A 20930-nucleotide genomic window follows, 5' to 3' on the forward strand; every position below is an offset into this window, starting at 1 on the left:
TGATTTAGGGGGTAATCATTAGTTTAAAAGTTGCAAACAAGTTTCATTTGGACAAATTCACATATGTTTATTCCCATTTAATTCCGTAAGCTTCTGTTAAAGAACGTTTTTCAACAGAATCGGCGGAATGAATACACCCTGATCACACGAAAATAGTTCAATTTCATAGCCACATACAAACACCTCATTGTATTCCTTCTCGCATCTATGCACTCTCCTCTTCTCACCGTTTCCCTTCACTTGTGGACTTCAATGACCAATGCATCAGCTGTAGATGCAAAAAAAACTTTCCAAGCCAAATCTTCATATCATAAACGCTACTCACAGCCGACATCGTTGTCACCATATTAGCTAAAGTAACGTCATAGTCAGCATAGCTAATAGAATTAACGCGCTAGTAAACCGGCTACAATCATGCTGTACAGTGTACAGCTAGTAAGCAGTTACACCCGTGGGCCCTGGTGGCAATACATTTGTAAAACTAAAAGCTTACCTTGACACGGAACCCAAACCGGCTGCACGCGTGCGCTATCGTGCATAAATGTATTTTGTCCCCCTACACCAAACGCGATCACGACACGCAGGTTAAAATACCAAAACAAACTCTGAACAAATGACATTAATTTGGGGACAGACCGAAAAACAATAAACATGTATGGCAATTTAGCGAGTTAGCTTGCACTTGCTAGCTAATTTGTCCTATTTAGCTAGCTTGCTGTTGCTAGCTAATTTGTCCTAGGATATAAACATTGAGTTGTTATTTTATCTGAACTGCACAAGGTCCTCTACTCCAACAAATTAATCCACACATAAAACGGCCAACCGAATCATTTCTAGTCATCTCTCCTCCTTCCAGGCCTTTTCATCGTTGAACTTATATGGTGATAGGCATCTAAACTTTAATAGTATTACCACGACTACCGGCAAAACAGTTTGTCTTTCAATCACCCACGAGGGTATAACCATTGAGGAGATGGCACGTGGGTACCTGCTTCTATAAACCAATGAGGAGATGGAAGAGGCAGGACATTAGAGCAGATCTGCGTCAGAAATAGAAAGGAGTTCTATTTTAACCCGTGGCATCGCAGACGCTCGTTGGCGCGTGCGAGCAGTGTGGGTGCAATAATTGACTAACATGGATTTCTACATTTATTTTGCGACGCACGCGACGTGTCCGGTCTGGTCAGCATGTGATTTGTAAAAGTTCCCGTGTTGGATAGTCATAGCCAGCTAACATAGCATCTCTCTGTTTGAGGAGACTAAACTAGCTAGCTGCATTTGCTAGCTAAGTAATTGAAAGTAAAACAAATGTATAAAAAAGACTCTTGAATTTGTTCAAAACTGTTCAACTTTTGTCTTTCTCTTGGAGTCTACTATTCACCACATTTTTTACCAGTTAGCTGGTAGCTTATGCTATCAGTACTAGATTATGTATTTTTTTTATTTTACCTTTATTTAACTAGGCAAGTCAGTTAATAAGAACAAATTCTTATTTACAACGATGGCCTAGGAACAGTGGGTTAACTGCCTTGTTCAGGGGCAGAACGACAAATTTTTACCTGGTCAGCTAGGGGATTCGATCATTTCAGTTACTGGCCCAAAGCTCTAACCACGAGGCTACCTGCCGCCCCTCATTCTCTGATCCTTTGATTGGGTGGACAACATGTCAGTTCATGCTGCAAGAACTCTGATAGGTTGGAGGATGTCCTCCGGAACTTATAATTACTAGGCAAGTCTATGGAATGGGGTGAGAACCATGAGCCTCCTAGGTTTTGTATTGAAGTCAATGTACCCAGAGGAGGACGGATACTAGCTGTCCTCCGGCTACACCATGGTGCTACCGTACAGAGTGCTGTTGAGGCTACTGTAGACCTTCATTACAAAACAGGATATATTTTTTAAATATTTCACTAATTAAATTTTTATGCAATTCACTGAGGATGGTCCTCCCTTTCCTCCTTTGAGGAGCATCTACAGGTGTACAACCCTAATCCTCACTAATCATGGAACAGTGATGACAACGGTCCAGTTGTTGTGAACCGTGCACCAGGCTCTAGGTTTAAACTGCTATGGGTGGTCTGAGTCTCAAATTATTGCAAAACTTGTAATATAGTGCATTCGGAAAGTATTCAGACCCCTGACTTATGTATTAAATCATTTTTCCCCCTCATCAATCTACACACAATACCCTATAATGACAAAGCAAAAACAGATTTTTAGAATTTTTCACTAATGTATTAAAAATAAAAAACTGAAATGTCACATTTACATAAGTATTCAGATCCTTTACTCAGTACATTGTTGAAGCACCTTTAGCAGCGATTACAGCCTCGAGTCTTATTGGGTTGTCTTCTTAAACAGCTGTATTTGGCACACCTGCATTTGGAGAGTTACTCCCATTCTTCTCTGCAGATCCTCTCAAGCTCTGTCAGGTTGGATGGGGAGTGTCACTGCACAGCTATTTTCAAGTCTCTCCAGAGATGTTCGATCGGGTTCTATTCTGGGCTCTGGCTGGGCCACTCAAGGACATTCAGAGACTTGCCCTGAAGCCACTCCTGTATTGTCTTGGCTGTGCGATTAGGGTCTTTGTCCTGTTGGAAGGTGAACCTTTGCCCCAGTCTGAGGTCCTGAGTGCTCTGGAGCAGGTTTTCATCAAGGATCGCTGCACTTTACTCTGTCCATCTTTCCCACGATCCTGAGAAACACTTGAGCTCTGTCAGAGTGACCATTGGGTTCCTGGTCACCTCCCTGACCAAGGCCCTTCTCCTCCGATTGCGCAGTTTGGCTAGGCGTCCAGCTCTAGGAATAGTCTTGGTGGCTCTAAACTTCTTCCATTTATGAATGATGGAGGCCACTGTGTTGTTGGGGACCTTCAATGCTGCAGACATTTTTTGGTACCATTCCCCAGATCTGTGCCTCAATACAATCCTGTCTCGGATCTCTATGGGCAATTCCTTCGACCTCATGGCTTGGTTTTTGCTCTGACATGCACGGACAACTGTGGGACCTTATGTAGACAGGTGTGTGCCTTTCCAAATCATGTCCAATCAATTGAATTGACCACAGGTGGACTCCAATCAAGTTGTAGAAACATCTCAAGGATGATCAATGGAAACAGGATGCACCCGAGTTCAATTTCGAGTCTCATAGCAAAGGGTCAGAATACTTATGTAAATAAGGCATTTCTGTTTTTTATTTGAACATTTCTAAAAACCTGTTTTTGCTTTCTCATTATAGGGTATTGTGTGTAGATTGATGGATTTTTTTTTATTTAATCAATTTTATAATAAGGCTATAACGTAACAAAATTTGGAAAATGCACTGTACGTTAACCTAATATGATCCATTATTGCTAGCGACTGAGGAACAACCACATGGATGTGATAGAAGAAAGAAAGTTAAACTAATCATGTAATGGAATAATGCAAAAATGTAGGTTACAAGTTTAAGGGAACTAACACTAAAGTGACAGTTATAAATGTATGTGAGTATTACTGGCGGTGGCTACTGATAGTGGCTAATATATAATATGATAGGCTACAAATAGGAAACAGAGAAAGTTGGGGTATATGATTAAAACATTGAGAGTGCACAAAGATTACATTTGTTGCGACATTGCGCACATTGTTGCCCTGTGACCAGTAGGCTACCCATCTGGGTTACGTCTCCAAGTTGAATCCCTGCAAGCTAAAAAAGCCATACAATCAAAATTCTGCATAACGACGTCACAGCATTTATACTTCACTCTGTGTAAGGGGCAGACATACCTGTCATGTTGATATGGTTTTCAGTTCACTGCCAAATGACTAGTTTCACATTAAATCTCTCCGCATTTGTCAATCATCTCTCTGTTATTTGCATGAAGAAAAGATGGAGGAAAAGAAGACTCAGATCAGGCTTCCTTTTGAGATTCCGTAGGCGAGCGAGTAAACTCCCACTGCCATCAATACTACTTGCTAACATGCAATCATTGGAAAATAAAATACATGACCTTGGATTATGATTATCCTACCAACGGGACATTAACCTGTTGATGCTCTGGGGGCGCTATTTCATTTTTGGATGAAAAACGTTCCCGTTTTAAACAAGATATTTTGTCACAAAAAGATGCTCGACTATGCATATAATTGATAGCTTTCGAAAGAAAACACTCTGACGTGTCCAGAACTACCAATATATTTTCTGTGCGTGCCCTAGAACGTGAGCTTCAGGCAAAACCAAGATGAGACGGCATCCAGGAAAAGAGCAGGATTTTTGAGGCTCTGTTTTCCATTGTCTCCTTATATGGCTGTGAATGCGAGAGGAGTGAATCAACCCTTTCTGTCGTTTCCCCAAGGTGTCTGCAGCATTGTGACGTATTTGTAGGCAGATCATTGGAATATTTGACCATAAGAGACCACATTTACCAGGTGTCCGCCCGGTGTCCTGCGCCGAAATTGGTGCGCAAAAGTCAGCTGCCAGTATTTTTCCATGGGATTCAGAGAGGAAAGCAAGCTTCCACGAACGATATATCAATGAAGAGATATGTGAAAAAACACCTTGAGGATTGATTCCAAACAACGTTGCCATGTTTCGGTCGATATTATGTAGTTAATTCGGAAAAAGTTTTACGTTGTAGGTGACTGAATTTTCAGTTCGTTTCGGTAGCCAGACGCAATGTAGAAAACGGAACGATTTCTCCTACACACAGACGCTTTCAGGAAAAACTGCGCATTTGGTATGTAACTGAGAGTCTCCTGATTGAAAACATCAGAAGCTCTTCAAAGGTAAATTATTTTATTTATTTGGTTATCTGGTTTTTGTGAAAATGTTGCGTGCTAAATGCTACTCAAAATGCTATGCTAGCTTTGCATACTCTTACACAAATTAGTCAATTTCTATGGTTCAAAAGCATATTTTGAAAATCCGAGATGACAGTGTTGTTAAGAAAAGGCTAAGCTTGAGAGCAGACGCATTATTTTCATTTTATTTGCGATTTTCAGAAATCGTTAACGTTGCGTTATGCTAATGAGCCTGAGGCTTTAGTCACGATCCCGGATCCGGGATGGGGAGTTCCAAGAACTGTAATATCTTATGTGTCACCGAGTCGTGGCTAAATGATGACATAGATAATATAGAGCTGGAGAGATTTTCAATGCACCAGCAGAACAGAGAAGCCAAGTCTGGTAAGACGAGTAGTAGGGGTGTGGGTCTTTATGTCAATAACAGCTGGTGCGCAATGTCTAATATCAAAGAAGTCTCGAGGTATTGCACACCTGAGGTTGAGTACCTTATGATAAGCTGAAAACCACACCATCTACCAAGAGAGTTCTCATCTATATTATTCGTAGCCGTCTATTTACCACCACAAACCAATGCTGGCACTAAGACCACACTCAATGAGCTGTAAAAGGCCATAAGCAAACAAGAAAATGCTCACCCAGAAGCGGCGCTCCTAGTGGCTGGGGACTTTAATGCAGGCAAACTTAAATCAGTTTTACCAAATTTTTACCAGCATGTCACATGTGCAACCAGAGAGAGAGAAAAAAGACCACCTTTACTCCACACACAGAGATGCATACAAAGCTCTCCCCCGTCCTCCATTTGGCAAATCTGATCTTAATTCTATCCTCCTGATTCCTGCTAACAAGCAAAAACTAAAGCAGGAAGTACCAGTGACTCGCTCAATACGGAAGTGGTCAGATGACGATGGATGCTACGCTACAGGACTGTTTTTGCTAGCACAGACCGGAATATGTTCCGGGACTCATCCAATGGCATTGAGGAGTATACCACTTCAGTCACCAGCTTCATCAATAAGTGCATCGACAACGTCGTCCCACAGTGAACGTATAAACATATCCCAACCAGAAGCCATGGATTACAGGCAACTGCTGCATCAAGCTAAAGGCTAGAGCTGCTGCTTTCAAGGAGCGGGACACTAATCCCGCTATGCCCTCAGACGAAACATCAAACAAGGAAAGTGTCAATACAGGATTAAGTTTGAATCCTACTACACCGGCTCTGATGCTCGTTAGATGTGGCAGGACTTGAAAACTATTACGGACTACAAAGGGAAACCCAGACGCGAGCGGCCCAGTGACGCGAGCATACCAGACGAGCTAAATGCCTTTTATGCTCGCTTCGAGGCAAGCAACACTGAAGCATGCACGAGCGCACCACAGTCTGGATGACTGTGTGATAACGCACTCCATAGCCGATGCGAGCAAGATCTGTAAGCAGGTTACCATTCACAAAATCGTGGGGCCAGATGATTACCAGGAAGTGTACTCAAAACATGCTAGGACCAACTGACAAGTGTCTTCACTGACATTTTCAACCTCTCCCTGAATGAGTCTGTAATACCTACATGTTTCAAGCAGACCACCATAGTCCCTGTGCCCAAGGAAGCGAAGGTAACCTGCCTAAATGATTACCTCCCCGTAGCACTCACGTCGGTAGCCATGCAGTGCATTGAAGGCTTGTCATGGCTCACATCAACACCCTCCTCCCGGATACCATAGACACACTCCAATTCGCATACCGCCCCAACAGAGAATGCTGTTCATTGACTACAGCTCAGGGTTCAACACCATAATGCCCACGAAGCTCATCACTAAGCTAAGGACCCTGGGACTAAACACCTCCCTCTGCAACTGGATCCTGGATTTCCTGACGGGCTGCCCACGGGTGGTAAGGGTAGGCAACAACATGTCTGCCACGTTGATCCTCAACACCGGGGCCCCACAGGGTTGTGCACTTAGTCCCCTCCTGTACTCCCTGTTCACCCACGACTGCGTGGCCAAACACGACATGCCAGGACAACAACCTCTCCCTCAATGTGAGCAAGACAAAGGAGCTGATGGTGGACTACAGGAAAAGGCGGGCCGAACAGGCGCTACAGAGGGTAGTGGGTAAGGCCCAGTACATCACTGAGGCCAAGCTTCCTGCAATCCAGGACCTATATAATAGGCGGTGTCAGAGGAAATCCCATAAAATTTTCAGAGAATCCAGTCCCCTCATAGACTGTTTTCTCTGGAGTGCCAAGTCTAGGAACAAAAGGCTCCTTACCAGCTTCATCCCTAAGCCATAAGACTGCTGAACTATTAATCAAATGGCCACCGGACTATTGCATTGCCCCCCTCCCCCCATTTGTTTTGTACACTGCTGCTACTCGCTGTTTATTATCTATGCATGGTCACTTCACCCTTACCTACATGAACGAATGACCTCTAACCTGTACCCCCGCACACTGACTCGGTATCCCCTGTATGTAGCCTCGTTATTACTATGTTATTTTTTATTATTTTGTAGTTTAGTTTATTTGGTAAATATTTTCTTAACTCTTCATGAACTGCACTGTTGATTAAGGGCTTGTAAGTACGCATTTCCTTGTAAGTCTACACTTGTTGTATTCGGCGCATGTGACAAAGTTTGATTTGATTTGTAGATACACCTCCATTTCTGCAATCTCCACCCCAAACGAATACCTGTTGGGCACATTTGATTCCCCTTGCTTAAGATCAAGGTCAGAATGTGTACAGAGAGGAAAGTGCATGAAAATAGAATGAAGTTCCATTTACATGCGTGTATCTGGTCTGAATGTACCCCGTAGAGAATAATACAAACTTTCCTGTAGAACTTTGTTTGAGGTGATGGATAATCTCTGACCTCACAGTGCTCTCTGTATAGTGACTGGAGAGCTTTGTTTGAGGTGATGGATAATCTCTGACCTCACAGTGCTCTCTGTATAGTGACTGGAGAGCTTTGTTTGAGGTGATGGATAATCTCTGACCTCACAGTGCTCTCTGTATAGTGACTGGAGAGCTTTGAGGTGATGGATAATCTCTGACCTCACAGTGCTCTCTGTATAGTGACTGGAGAGCTTTGTTTGAGGTGATGGATAATCTCTGACCTCACAGTGCTCTCTGTATAGTGACTGGAGAGCTTTGTTTGAGGTGATGGATAATCTCTGACCTCACAGTGCTCTCTGTATAGTGACTGGAGAGCTTTGATGTCGTCTGGGCCGATGTTCTCCACGTTGGTCTCTCCCAGGTCCAGCTCCACAAAGTCCGGCAGTGCCCGGGATGCGTCTGTCAGGGAGAGACGCATAGAAATCAGACAAGGTCAACAACAACTCACGTTACGAATCCAGTTTAAAGCAGAGGAACACAGGGGTAAATATTTAACAAGGAAATACTGAAGGCTGAGAAAATCCTATCAGTGGTTCATTGCAGAATATAACCCGACAGGGGAACCCTTACAGCACTCAGCAGAGGAGCACTTTCATGAAGTGGTATCAAAACGTATTAATAACAAGGGAACATCAAACAGTAGCAATCTATTGATGCTGAAAGTCACTTAGTCTAAACACACAGAAATATACACACCGCTCACTCACCCAGGTACTGCTGGTGGTGCTGGCTCTGTGCAATAACGGTCTGCTCCGCTGCACTGGGGGTGTGCTGGCCACCGCCTGAGAAGTTCTCCCCAGACACACCATCAACCTTCTGCACCGGCTTAAACCTACAACGACAATGCCTCAGTTAGTACTGTTTGTATATGTACACTGAGTAAACCAAGCATTAGGAACACCTTCCTAATATTGAGTTACACCCCCTTTTCCCCTCAGAACAGCCTCAATTCGTCGGGGCATGGACTCCACAAGGGGTCAAAAGCGTTCAACAGGGATGCTGGCCCGTGTTGACTCCAATTTGTTTATTGTTTTATTTCAGCTTTTTTGAACCACATAGGCCAGTTGAGAACAAGTTCTCATTTACAACTGCGACACATTGTTACGTTACAGCCTTATTCTAAAATGCATAAAAAAATATTTAAAAATCCTCAATCTATACACAATACCCCATAACAAAAAAGCAAAAAACTGTTTTTTTTAATAAACTGTAATACCTTATTTACATAACTATTCAGACCCTTTGCTATGAGACTCAAAAGCTCAGGTGCATCCTGTTTCCATTGATTATCCTTGAGATGGTTCTACAACTTGATTGGCGTCCACATGTGGTAAATTCAATTGATTGGACATGATTTGGAAAGGCACACACCTGTCTATATAATGTCCCATAGTTGACAGTGCATGTTAGAGCAAAAACCAAGCCATGAGGTTGAAGGAATTGTCCATAGAGCACCGAGACAGGATTGTGTTGAGGCACAGATCTGGGGAAGGGTACCAAAAAATGTCTGTAGCATTAAAGGTTCCCAAGAACACAGTGGCCTCAATCATTCTTAAATGGAAGAAGTTTGGAACCACCAAGACTCTTCCTAGAGCTGGACGCCCGACCAAACTGAGCAATCGGGGGAGAAGGGCCTTAGTTAGGCAGGTGACCAAGAACCCGATGGTCACTCTGTCAGAGCTCCAGAATCCCTCTGTGGAGATTGGAGAACCATCCAGAAGGACAACCATCTTTTCAGCACTCCACCAATCAGGCCTTTGTGGTAGAGTTGCCAGACAGAAGCCACTCCTCAGTAAAAAGGCACATGACAGCCCGCTTGGAGTTTGCCAAAAGGAACCTACAGGACTCTCACCATGAGAAACATGATTCTCTGGTCTGATGAAACCAACATTGAACTCTTTGGCCTGAATGCCAATTTGGTCTTGTCTGGAGGAAACCTGGCACCATCGCTATGGTGAAGCATGGTGATGGCAGCATCATTCTGTGATGCTTTTCAGCGGCAGGAACTGGGAGACGAGTCAGGGCCGAGGGAAAGATGAACAGAGCATAGAGAGAGAGATCCTTGATGAAAACTTGCTCCAGAGCGCTCAGGACAACAATCCTAAGCACACAGCTAAGACAATGCAGGAGTGGCTTCGGGACAAGTTTCTGAATGTCCTTGAGTGTCCCAGCCAGAGCCCAGACTTGAACCCGATCGAACATTACTGGAGACTTGCATTGAAGCTCCCCATCCAACCTGACAGAGCTTGAGAGGATCTACAGAGAAGAATGGGAGAAACTCCCCAAATACAGGTGTGCCAAGCTTGTAGTGTCATACCCAAGGAAACTCGAGGCTGTAATCGCTGCCAAAGGTGCTTCAACAAGTAAAGTGATCCTGGACAACACCCTGTCGTTCTCAACTAACATCAAGGCGGTGGCCCGTTCCTGTAGGTTCATGCTCTACAACATCCGCAGAGTACGCCCCTGCCTCACACAGGAAGCGGCGCAGGTCCTAATCCAGGCACTTGTCATCTCCCGTCTGGATTACTGCAACTCGCTGTTGGCTGGGCTCCCTGCCTGTGCCATTAAACCCCTACAACTCATCCAGAACGCCGCAGCCCGTCTGGTGTTCAACCTTCCCAAGTTCTCTCACGTCACCCCGCTCCTCCGCTCTCTCCACTGGCTTCCAGTTGAAGCTCGCATCCGCTACAAGACCATGGTGCTTGCCTACGGAGCTGTGAGGGGAACGGCACCGCAGTACCTCCAGGCTCTGATCAGGCCCTACACCCAAACAAGGGCACTGCGTTCACCCACCTCTGGCCTGCTCGCCTCCCTACCACTGAGGAAGTACAGTTCCCGCTCAGCCCAGTCAAAACTGTTCGCTGCTCTGGCCCCCCAATGGTGGAACAAACTCCCTCACGACGCCAGGACAGCGGAGTCAATCACCACCTTCCGGAGACACCTGAAACCCCACCTCTTCAAGGAATACCTAGGATAGGATAAAGCAATCCTTCTCACCCCCCCCCGCCTTAAATGATTTAGATGCACTATTGTAAAGTGGCTGTTCCACTGATGTCAGAAGGTGAATTCACCAATTTGTAAGTCGCTCTGGATAAGAGCGTCTGCTAAATGACTTAAATGTAAATGTAATACTTACTGAAATGTGTTATTATAGTTTTAGTCTTTTTATATACATTTGCAAACATTTCTAAAAACCTGTTTTTGCTTTGTCATTATTGGGTAATGTGTGTAGATTGTTGAGGGAAAAAAACAATTTGATCAATTTTAGAGTAAAGCTGTAACGAAACAAAATGTGGAAAAGGTAAAGGGGTCTGAATACTTTCCGAATGCATGTATTGTACCTCTGTTTCTGTTGGACAGGCTGCTGTCTGAGGGCCATGTACTGCATGTCCTCCTGCAGTCTGTTGAGAGGAGAGTCCGGCTTCAGCCGGATCCCGTAGTAGTGGTACTTTGAGTTCCCTCTGCAACACACCCACACCCACACACACACACACACACACACACACACACACACACACACACACACACACACACACACACACACACACACACAGGAATGAACAGACAGCTAAAAGTTCTGTGTTTCCCCTATATTAATTTTGCAGTCAAAAAATATTTAAATGTGTTTATTCCATTATTTAAACATGCTGTAATACCAAACAGGAAATCATAATGAAGACAACCAAGGAAAAAGGAAAGGACAAGGACAAGACTAAACTGAAGACGTCAGAGGAGAGTTAGAGAGAGCAGAACTGGGGGACTTGAGATGCAGTGTGACAGGATAGAGGAGAAGGGGAGGAGGGGGTGCAAGGTGCAGAGGGAGTTATCAGAACGTGTCTGTCCTCTCAGTAGCTCACCTTGTGCCGAGGCGTCGCGTGCGTAGCCCCATGAAGATGGAGCGGATGAGCTTGCCGAAGGAAGCGGCGTTGACCGGGTCCAATTTCTGCTCCTGGCAGTGGCGCAAGTAGTGGTTGTAGAGGGTGGAGCGAGGCAGACTCACCCCCTCCGCAGTCTCATAGTTATCCAGTAGCCATTGCAGCTGTGGGGGAGAAAAGATATTCTGTCAATTACACACATGTATGTCATTACACCTCTCTGTAATCCACAACAGATGCATGTTTCACCCCCCACTTGTCTGTAAATACTAACACCCCTTCCCTAGCTTTAAAAGCACAATTAACTAAAGCAACGAAAAATTAAAATTGGAGCATAGGAAGAACCCCCACCACCATAGAGAGAAAGAGAGGGAGATGCAAAGGGAGAGTTCTGGAGGTACTAGAGAGTGAGAACAGCTATAGAGGGCAGGCAGGCGAGGCGTTTAGAGTGGCGACTTACATGGCTGTTGAGCAGCGAGCTTCTCTGACTGGATAAACCTTCAGTCTTTTGGAGCGTCTCAATCGCCATTTCAATCTGATAGACCAAGGAGCAAAAAATAGAAGGAAAAACAAAAACAACAAAGGAAAAGGTTGCACTAGAATACTGACACAGTACTGACACACATAGAAAATCAGAAAAATCCAGAACAGCTCCGAAAGCAAGCGTCACCCAAAAGTGCCAAAAGCCCAGCATAGCAAAGTCAGTTTAAACTTAAATTCACCTAACTGTCTTTTGAATTACATTTCCCATTGTCTTAATGAAGCAGAGTGCTAACAGAATGTCAAGAGGCACATAGCCTAGTGGTTAGAGCGTTGGGACAGGGTTGCTGGATCAAATCCCGGAACTGACAAGGTAACCTGTCGTTCTGCCCCTGAACAATGTAATTAACCCACTGTTCCCCGGTAGGCCTTCATTGTAAAAAAGAATTTGTTCTTAACAGACTTGCCTAGTTAAAAAAAGGTTACATTAATAAACAAGCGCCACAGTAATCAGAAGCTGTGAAACTACCATTTTCAGCCACCAGAGGAGAGCACAGACCCACTGAGGGAGACCTCACTGCGCATGTTGGAGCAGACCAATTTTTTCAAGTCCTTTCGAAGTGTGTTGTATTATAGTTCTAAAAAAATTGTCAGACTTGCGACTCCATGTCGACTGCACGAACTTCACAAAAATGATGTGATCAAAGGTCATGCAGTTTTTGATGAAGTCGCTGCAGTTGCTTCTCACTTGCATTGTGGGAGGCATTATGTGTCAACCAATCATTAGGTTGTTTTTGTTGGACCCGTCTCAAAATACACATCTGCCAAGTAAAATAGTCGATTTACATGACAGTACGATACATTGTGGCTGGTTCCATCAGATAACCTGGCACACGGTAGCCCTTTGCCCTATGCTAACCTCACCAGATGACAGTGATGATTTCCTGGAACAGGTTCTACATCAGCCAATTACAAATGTTGACATAGATCGAGGTGAACAAATGCTTTTCCATAACAGCGTCCTTAACAAAGTCAAGCACTCTCGTTATCACCCTACAAATGGCAGTATTGCAGTAATAGTGTTAAGTTATTTTAAAGAACCCACATTTACAAGCATCCACACTAGAGGAAAGTTTGATATTTATCGTTCTACAGTACACCTGTCAATCAACTGATCAACACACCCTACTGCACGCTGTAGGCTTACTAATAAGGTGGTAACAAGGTCATTCCGTGCTTTCAGGGTGTCTTCATTGTCATAGTGACAACTGCTAATAATCCCATTGAAAAATAACTTTTAAAAACGGTATTTAAATGTATTAACTCAACAGCACTTCTTTTACATCGCCAGCACATATTTTACAGCATGTCTCTGCTTGCCTCGTTGCTCAAGTGTTTCTCCTTGATTGTGTAAGGCTTGGATAGAAAGACGAGCTGAACAACTTCTCTCTTCGACGATTCATATTTCGTCTTACTGCTAGCTTAGCACAGAACATGAAAACCCAGGAACAAACCTTCCCCCATGCAGGTCAACTATCCCATAGGGTGAAGGTGAAAGCCTAGTAGAGGATACCCGTAGCGATTACACCCTCGTCTGGCGAGGAGACACTACGAATGTAACCTAAAACTTGTTGTTTATCTTACATTTGATGCAAATTACAAAAATGAAATGGTATGTTCTGTTAGTCATTCCAATCACGTGTTTTCACCAGAGAAGCTTTTCCCCAAACAGCCTATTACAAGCACATTTATAACAAAACAACCTAAAATCACTCACTTCACATGGCTTGGAGGGGTGGCACAAATGTAAAACCACATATTAGGCCTACACTAATTGAGGTAGTGTGTTGTGCTGGCAAAACCTTGTAAATTAAGATTACGACTATATTTTACGAGGAGTTTCTTGTTGGAGTCCCTCTTCCAGACGACACATAAGCTACTGGCAGTGCTACATAAATAATATTTGCTATATTACATAGATGTGTAGGCTATACTTACATGTACAATGTTTTATATGCGTTTTTATAATCATCTACTTTGTCACATATGCGTTATTTGACTTGAGGACCAACAACGGAGCGATTTTTCCTCAAATAAAAACCTTGCCGTCTCTGGGCTTACTGCCTTAGTGGATCACGCCACAAATTAATGATAGCAGTAAGGGTAAATTACAGCTACACTATATATACACACAAAACTATGTGGAGACCCCTTGAAATTGGTGTATTGCTAACATGTGTATATTAGAACAAGACAGGTGTATAAAATCGAGCACACAGCCATGCAATCTCCTTAGGCAACATTGGCAGTAGAATGACCGTACTGAAGAGCTCAGTGATTTTCAACGTGGCACCATCATAGGATGCCACCTTTCCAACAAGTCAGTTTGTAAAATTTCTACCTTGCTAGAGCTTCCCCAGTCAACTGTAAGTGCTGTGAAATGTCTAGGAGCAAAAACAGCTCAGCTGCGAAGTGGTAGGCCACACAAGCTCAAAGAATGGGCCCGCCGAGTGCTGAAGTGCGTAAAAATCGTTTGTCCTCAGTTGCAACTCACTACCGAGTTCCAAACTGCCTCTGGAAGCAATGTCAGCAAAATAACTGTTCATCTGGAGCTTCCTGAAATGTGTTTCCCTGGCCGAGCAGCCACACAAAAGCCTAAGATCACCATGCGCAATGCCAAGTGTCAGCTGGAGTGCTGTAAAGCTTGCCGCCATTGGACTCTGGAGCAGTGGAAACGTGTTTTCAGGAGTGATGAATCACGCTTCACCATCTGGCAGTCCGACGGGCGAATCTGGGTTTGGCGGATGCCAGGAGAACGCTACCTGCCCCAATGCATAGTGCCAACTGTAAAGTTTGGTGGAGGAGGAATAATGGTCTGGGGCTGTTTTTCATGGTTTGGGCTAGGCCCCTTAGTTCCCGGTTTCAGCATGACAATGCCCCATGCACAAAGCGAGGTCCATACAGAAATGGTTTGTCGAGATCGGTGAGGAAAAACTTGACTGGCATGCACAGACGTTGACCTCAACCCCATCGACACCTTTGGGATGAATTGAAACACCGACTGCGAGCCAGGCCTAATCGCACAAGATCAGTGCCCAACCTCATGAACGCTCTTGTTGCTGAATGGAAGCAAGTCCCCGCAGCAATGTTCCAACATCTAGTGGAATGCCTTCCCAGAAGAGTGGAGGCTGTTATTACAGCAAAGGTCGGGACTGACTCCATATTAATACCCATGATTTTAGAATGAGATGTTTGACGAGCAGCTGTCCACATATTTGACAAGACCGCGAGCGTCAGAGTTTTTATTTATTTATTTTTTACAATTTGCGAATATACAACGTACATGTTGTACAATCCTCTTACATCTTTATTGCTGTGAAAGAACATGAATGTGTGTTAAATATATGCGAAAACGTGAACATTTTGTCTATCGTTAGTACTAATAGCTAGTAGTCTAGTCAAGGATGCCTCGATGCAATATTGGCACAAAACATTTTGTTACAGACCAATGGAACAAAAGTGAATCTTGAATTTTAAGGTTTAAAATATCCCTCTAGTGGCCAGGGTTGATTTTAAGAAATGCCATTGGTTGGTGGGTATAAAGTCTAAGGTCTTTGACAGGAAATAATCGGGAAATAATCACGGTCATCTGGTGAGGTTAGCATAGGGCTAACATGTGCCAGATTATCTGATGGGACTAGCTACAATGTAGCGTTGTATCAAAATCGACGATTTTAACTGGCTGATGAACAGTTTTAGACTGAGAAATTGTTTACATTTAAACTGTTTCTAATGTTCCCAAGTATGACCCTGTTATGTTTTCAGTTTGTGAGTGTGTGATATGGGGGTATAAAGTTTTGTGACATTTATACAGAAAAGCGTTTAGAAATAACAGCAGCTTTGTTGACACTGCCACGTTGTTCTGAGCCTTGCTGTTGGAAAACCCCTAAAATGCACCTCCTGACTTCACTCGCCGACTTCCCCCTACGGTAGTCTTCGTTACGCTTACTGCTCAAACACACCCATTGTGTTTTGTCTTAAAAGCTTCACGACACAGTAAAGCAGTACTAACAAATATGATTTAATATTTATTTGAATATTTAGTTAAAACACAGCGCGAGAGGAAATTCCAATTTACAGCACTGGAAGGGTAGATACCTATAGAAAGTACTAGCTGAGAAGACCACAGGACAGGACAGAGCGAGACTGGACTAAATAACACATTCTCAGACACAGACATAAAGTAGCTAAGTGGTACTATAGTTACTCAAGAAAGGCTTCAGATATGCATTATGACAGGCAGGAGAGAGTGGCGTGACAGACAGACAGACAGACAAACAGGACGAGAAGAGTAAGTAAAGGGGGGCCGTACACTCACAGTGGACGGGGAGGCTCGGGTAGTCTGGGTGGCTGGGTGGGGGGCAGAGTTGTCCATGGAGTTGCCCCCGATGAGGTAGGCTCCAGAGCTGCTGATGATCTGCCCCCCGGCCAGACCCATGGTCAGACCCCCGTTCCCCCCTCCATTGTTGGCCATGCCATGGGACGACACCACTGTAGACACCTCGGACGAGCTGCCCTGCGTGTCAAAGTAGCTCCCTCCACTGTTCTGGCTGTACACCTGGGGCTCAGAGTACGAGTACGTCCGTCTGGGCAAAAACAATGGAGGGAAAAGTTAGGAATTTCCCCCGGAGTGATAGGTCAGGATAATTTCCTTTTACATAAAGGAAAGTTTGAATGGTGCTGGAGTGCCTATTTGATGTGAATTAGCGGTGCCATTCTGAGCCTTCACGGGAAGGCAATATTCCTGTGTTAATGAAAGTGGAGTTTCCATAGTTACACAAATCACCTGAGGAGTCGCCGTGCCGACAGAGATTTGTGTGATTGTCGTTTTCCTCTGCAGTGACTAAGACCATTACCTTGGCCTCTGATATAATGACACCCTTCAGTGCCTTGACACAACAGGTGTTGTGGACCAGAAACATATTCTCTCTCTCAGACCTTTATATACATTCCCCTACATATAAATTTGGGACAGTGATGCTAAAACTTTCAAATGTGGCTCTATACTCCATTTTGGATATGAGATCAAATGTTTCATATGAAGCGACAGTACAGCATGTCACCTTTTACTTGAGGATATTTTCATACATATCTGTTTCACCGCTAAGAAATGAATGCACTTTATGCATATTCAATAGGAGTGCATATTCAATAGGAGTGCATATTCAATAGGAGTGTGCACATGCATTGAGATATTGAGCTTGATTTGGCTGCTTTCATGGGGCTACAGAGGAAAAAAACTATTAGCTTCCCTTCCATTTGGGACTTATTTTATTATACGGCTGAACAAGATTTGCATAAAAAGTGTGTGCTGTCTCTTAAGACCCAGTAAAGAAGTCATTCACACACACAGTCAGTTGCTCTGAACTGAATTAATAAAGTTTGTGGTGACAATCGGCATATTTTGCATTATGGTTTGCACAAAAAAGTACTAGGGTAGTAGATTGATGTTAGCTTCAGCTGTAAGCTAGCAAGAAAAGTTAGCCTACAAAACTGGAAGCTAACAGTTTCTTCTTGCATTGTAAAGCATTCTAGCCTGTAACAGACATAGTTTTGCAAACAGTAATTAACAGTTTCAACATTGTGTTGAAACTGTGTGTTAGCTTCCATGCAGCATGAGTGGGAAGCTAATGTTACGCAGCCCAGACTCCCAGTGAGTGTAGTGGTTCAGGCTAGAGCTAGCAATGAGTAATTGGAGCAGGCACAGTGCACTCGCGCTACAAAAGAGACATTGACTCGCTGATAAACAGACTTGATCCTCTCTCAATCAGTAGACGAAGTGAGACACATTTGACAGAAGTGCTGAAAGAAACAAACATTTGAGTACCAAAATGTTTTTCATGTTCTAGTATCAAAAAGGTACCGAAGTTTCGGTATACCATGCAGAAATAATTTGTCCCCACATTCCTAGCACGCAATGAATACATCAAGCTTGTGACTACAAATTTGTTGGATTCATTTGGGTTATGTTTTAGATTATGTTGGCTTATTTTTTGGATTATGTTATGCCAAATAGAAATGAATGGTAAATAATGTATTGTATCATATGTGATAATAATGCCTCTAACTTTTTTCGCTCAATGGTCACGATTCATTCGTGATTATCCGTAACGGTAGCATCCACATTAATGTAGACGTGTTCAGAAATATATTATATAATGATTGACAATAAAAGTGACTCCAAAATGAGACAATACGTTATTTACCATTAATTTCTATTGGGCACAACATAATCCGAAACACAACATAAACAAACTGCAAATGAATCCAACAAGTTTGTAGAGTAGCAAGCTTGACGCGGTGTTTGTGTGCTAGGAATATGGGACCAAATACTAAACTTGACAAAATGAAATACATTATAAGTGAATTTGTCCACATACTTTACAATTGGGGCCAAGATACATAAAGTGCTTTCCTTTCTAAACAGATATGTAATAAAATACCCTCAAATAAAAAGGTGACATTCTGTACTCTCTTGTATATAATCCAAAGAAAAGAAAATCAGACAGCACTCCGGCAAATAAACTTAAATTGACATATTTTTAGTGCAGTAATAAAAACGTCAATTTAAGTTTATTTACTAGAATGCTGTCCTATTTCTGTTCTCTCGCCTTATAACACATTTGATCTCAAATCCAAAGCCAAATTAAAAGAGTCACTATCCAAATAAATATGTAGAGGAGTGTATAAAACTTATGCCGAAACTCTGGAGAAATACCAGGTTATGGAGGAAAGTTTAGGGCACCGGAATGACTCGTTGACAAATCATCTGAACGGTAAGAAATACCTCCTGCCCCTTTCTCATGTACTCTTTTGGTGTGTAGTGAATTTACTTCTATACCCAATAGAACTGTGGAGGGGACAAGCAGCTGGTACTAACACACTGTTAACAGACTCAAATAGTAAGTGGGTGTGTGCTCAGCTCACTTGTTCTGTCCTGATTATTAGCCAGGCCTTGCCCCTCCATCAGAGACTGCTGTCGGTCGATTTGTGACTGTGTGTCACTCACTATGGGACAGCCCCAGCCTGTGGAGTGTGTACATAACCTTGTCCCCCGAGCCAAGGAGTGCACAGCACTTATTCATACTCCTGGTCATCTCCAGGTGACTGCACACAATCACACAGTACTTCACTGTGCTGTTACTTACGCCCTCCGCACCCGCCATGTGTGTGTGGCAGAACTACTGCTGTGAAGTGACTTTAGCTGTTGCCGTTGACTACAGAGAAGACGATAAAGCCACTGTATAGTGCCACTGCAGAGTGAGTGACAAAGGCAGCGGTGGTTGAGCAACACTAAACACTCACATGGTTCCGTTGGTGTAGACGCCACTGTTCTCCTCCACATACTGCACCTGTGCTGGGTATACATGCTGAACCTGTTGAACAGTCTGGGTCTGCAACCGTAGGGCAACAAGTTAGAAACGACACACAAATCAAACACATGCAAATCAAACAAACACACACACACACAAACACAGCCGTTTACCTGCTGCTGGACAGGCACCTGAGAGGTCACCTGCTGGGCGGAGCCTGCGGGCTGCACAGGCACGGCGGTCTGGAGAGGGACAGTGGAGGCGGAGTCAGCGCCTGCCTCAGGGGTCTGCATGGCGCCTGCAGGAACGAGAGGACACATTGGTCAACTGGGTACCACCAGAGCCATCGATGGAGGGGAGCACATTGATAGACGGACTATAGAGAACCACAAGCTCTTCTCTGGCCTGGCGCCAAAGTGGCAGAACAAAGTCCACTGCAAAGAACACCACAAGCAACCTTCGTCTCAATGTGGTTTGCAAGCACAGTACCAGGACAATTTAAGTGCTAGCTAAGGAGTATCTGGGTCTGGGAGTATAAAATCAATATCACTCACAGAGACATGAATTCTAGATTATATCTATGGTATTACTGTACCCATGTTGACGAATGAACAGGGGCTGTAGTGGAGCGGGTCGAGAGTTTCAAGTTCCTTGGTGTCCACATCACCAACGAACTAACATGGTCCAAACACACCAAGTCAGTCGTGAAGAGGGCACGACAAAACCTTTTCCCCCTCAGGAGACTGAAAAGATTTGGCATGGGTCCCCAGATCCTCTAAAAGATCTACAGCTGCACCATCGAGAGCATCCGGACCGGTTGCATCCCTGCCTAGTATGGAAACTGCTCGGCATAAGGCCCTACAGCGGGTAGTGAGTACGGCCAAATACATCACTGGGGCCGAGCTTACGACCATCCAGGACCTACAGTTGAATTCGGAAGTTTACATACACTTAGATTGGAGTCATTAAAACTCATTTTCAACCAGTCCACAAATTTCTTGTTAACAAACTATTGTTTTGGTAAATCGGTTAGGACTATCGACCAATTAATCGGAATGGCCGATTTGCTGATTTCAAGTTTTCATAACAATCGGAAATCTGTATTTTTGGCCGCCGATTTTTATTATTATTATTATTATTTTATACCTTTATTTAACTAGGGAAGTCAGTTAAGAAACTATTCTTATTTTCAATGTCGGCCTAGGAACGGTGGGTTAACTGCCTCGTTCAGGGTCAGAATGACAGATTTTCACCTTGTCAGCTCGGTGGATCCAATCTTGCAATCGTACATTTAACAAATCCAACGCAATAACGACCTGCCTCTCTCTCATTGCACTCCACAAGGAGACTGCCTGTTACACGAATACAGTAAGCAAAGTTAAGTTAAGTTGATAGCTGGCATTAAACTTATCTTATAAAAACAATCAATCATAATCACTAGTTATATATTACTAGATATTATCTAGCGTGTCCTGCGTTGCATATAATCTGACTGAGCATACAAGCACCTAAGTATCTGACTAAGCGGT

The 20930-nt window shown here is 43.7% G+C and overlaps 1 protein-coding gene across 4 annotated transcripts in view; it reads right to left on the bottom strand.

Moving 5' to 3' along the window:
• rfx3 (regulatory factor X, 3 (influences HLA class II expression)) overlaps window positions 1–20930 on the bottom strand; it is a 62781-nt gene that overhangs the window by 18023 nt on the left and 23828 nt on the right. The window contains exons 2-9 of one of the 4 annotated variants that reach the window (XM_064942406.1): window positions 19575–19699; window positions 19394–19482; window positions 16407–16674; window positions 12009–12083; window positions 11531–11712; window positions 11015–11134; window positions 8381–8505; window positions 7957–8072 (exon numbers count right to left, since the gene is read on the bottom strand). In XM_064942406.1, the coding sequence (XP_064798478.1) occupies window positions 7957–8072; window positions 8381–8505; window positions 11015–11134; window positions 11531–11712; window positions 12009–12083; window positions 16407–16674; window positions 19394–19482; window positions 19575–19694 (1095 nt within the window). In that variant the 5' untranslated portion in view covers window positions 19695–19699. Of the gene's footprint in view, window positions 1–7956; window positions 8073–8380; window positions 8506–11014; window positions 11135–11530; window positions 11713–12008; window positions 12084–16400; window positions 16675–19393; window positions 19483–19574; window positions 19700–20930 lie in introns of all 4 variants that reach the window. The other 3 variants (XM_064942405.1, XM_064942408.1, XM_064942407.1) reach the window with 3 other exon arrangements.

Source organism: Oncorhynchus masou, chromosome 28, assembly GCF_036934945.1.
Source record: "Oncorhynchus masou masou isolate Uvic2021 chromosome 28, UVic_Omas_1.1, whole genome shotgun sequence".
Classification (NCBI taxonomy): Eukaryota; Metazoa; Chordata; class Actinopteri; order Salmoniformes; family Salmonidae; genus Oncorhynchus; species Oncorhynchus masou.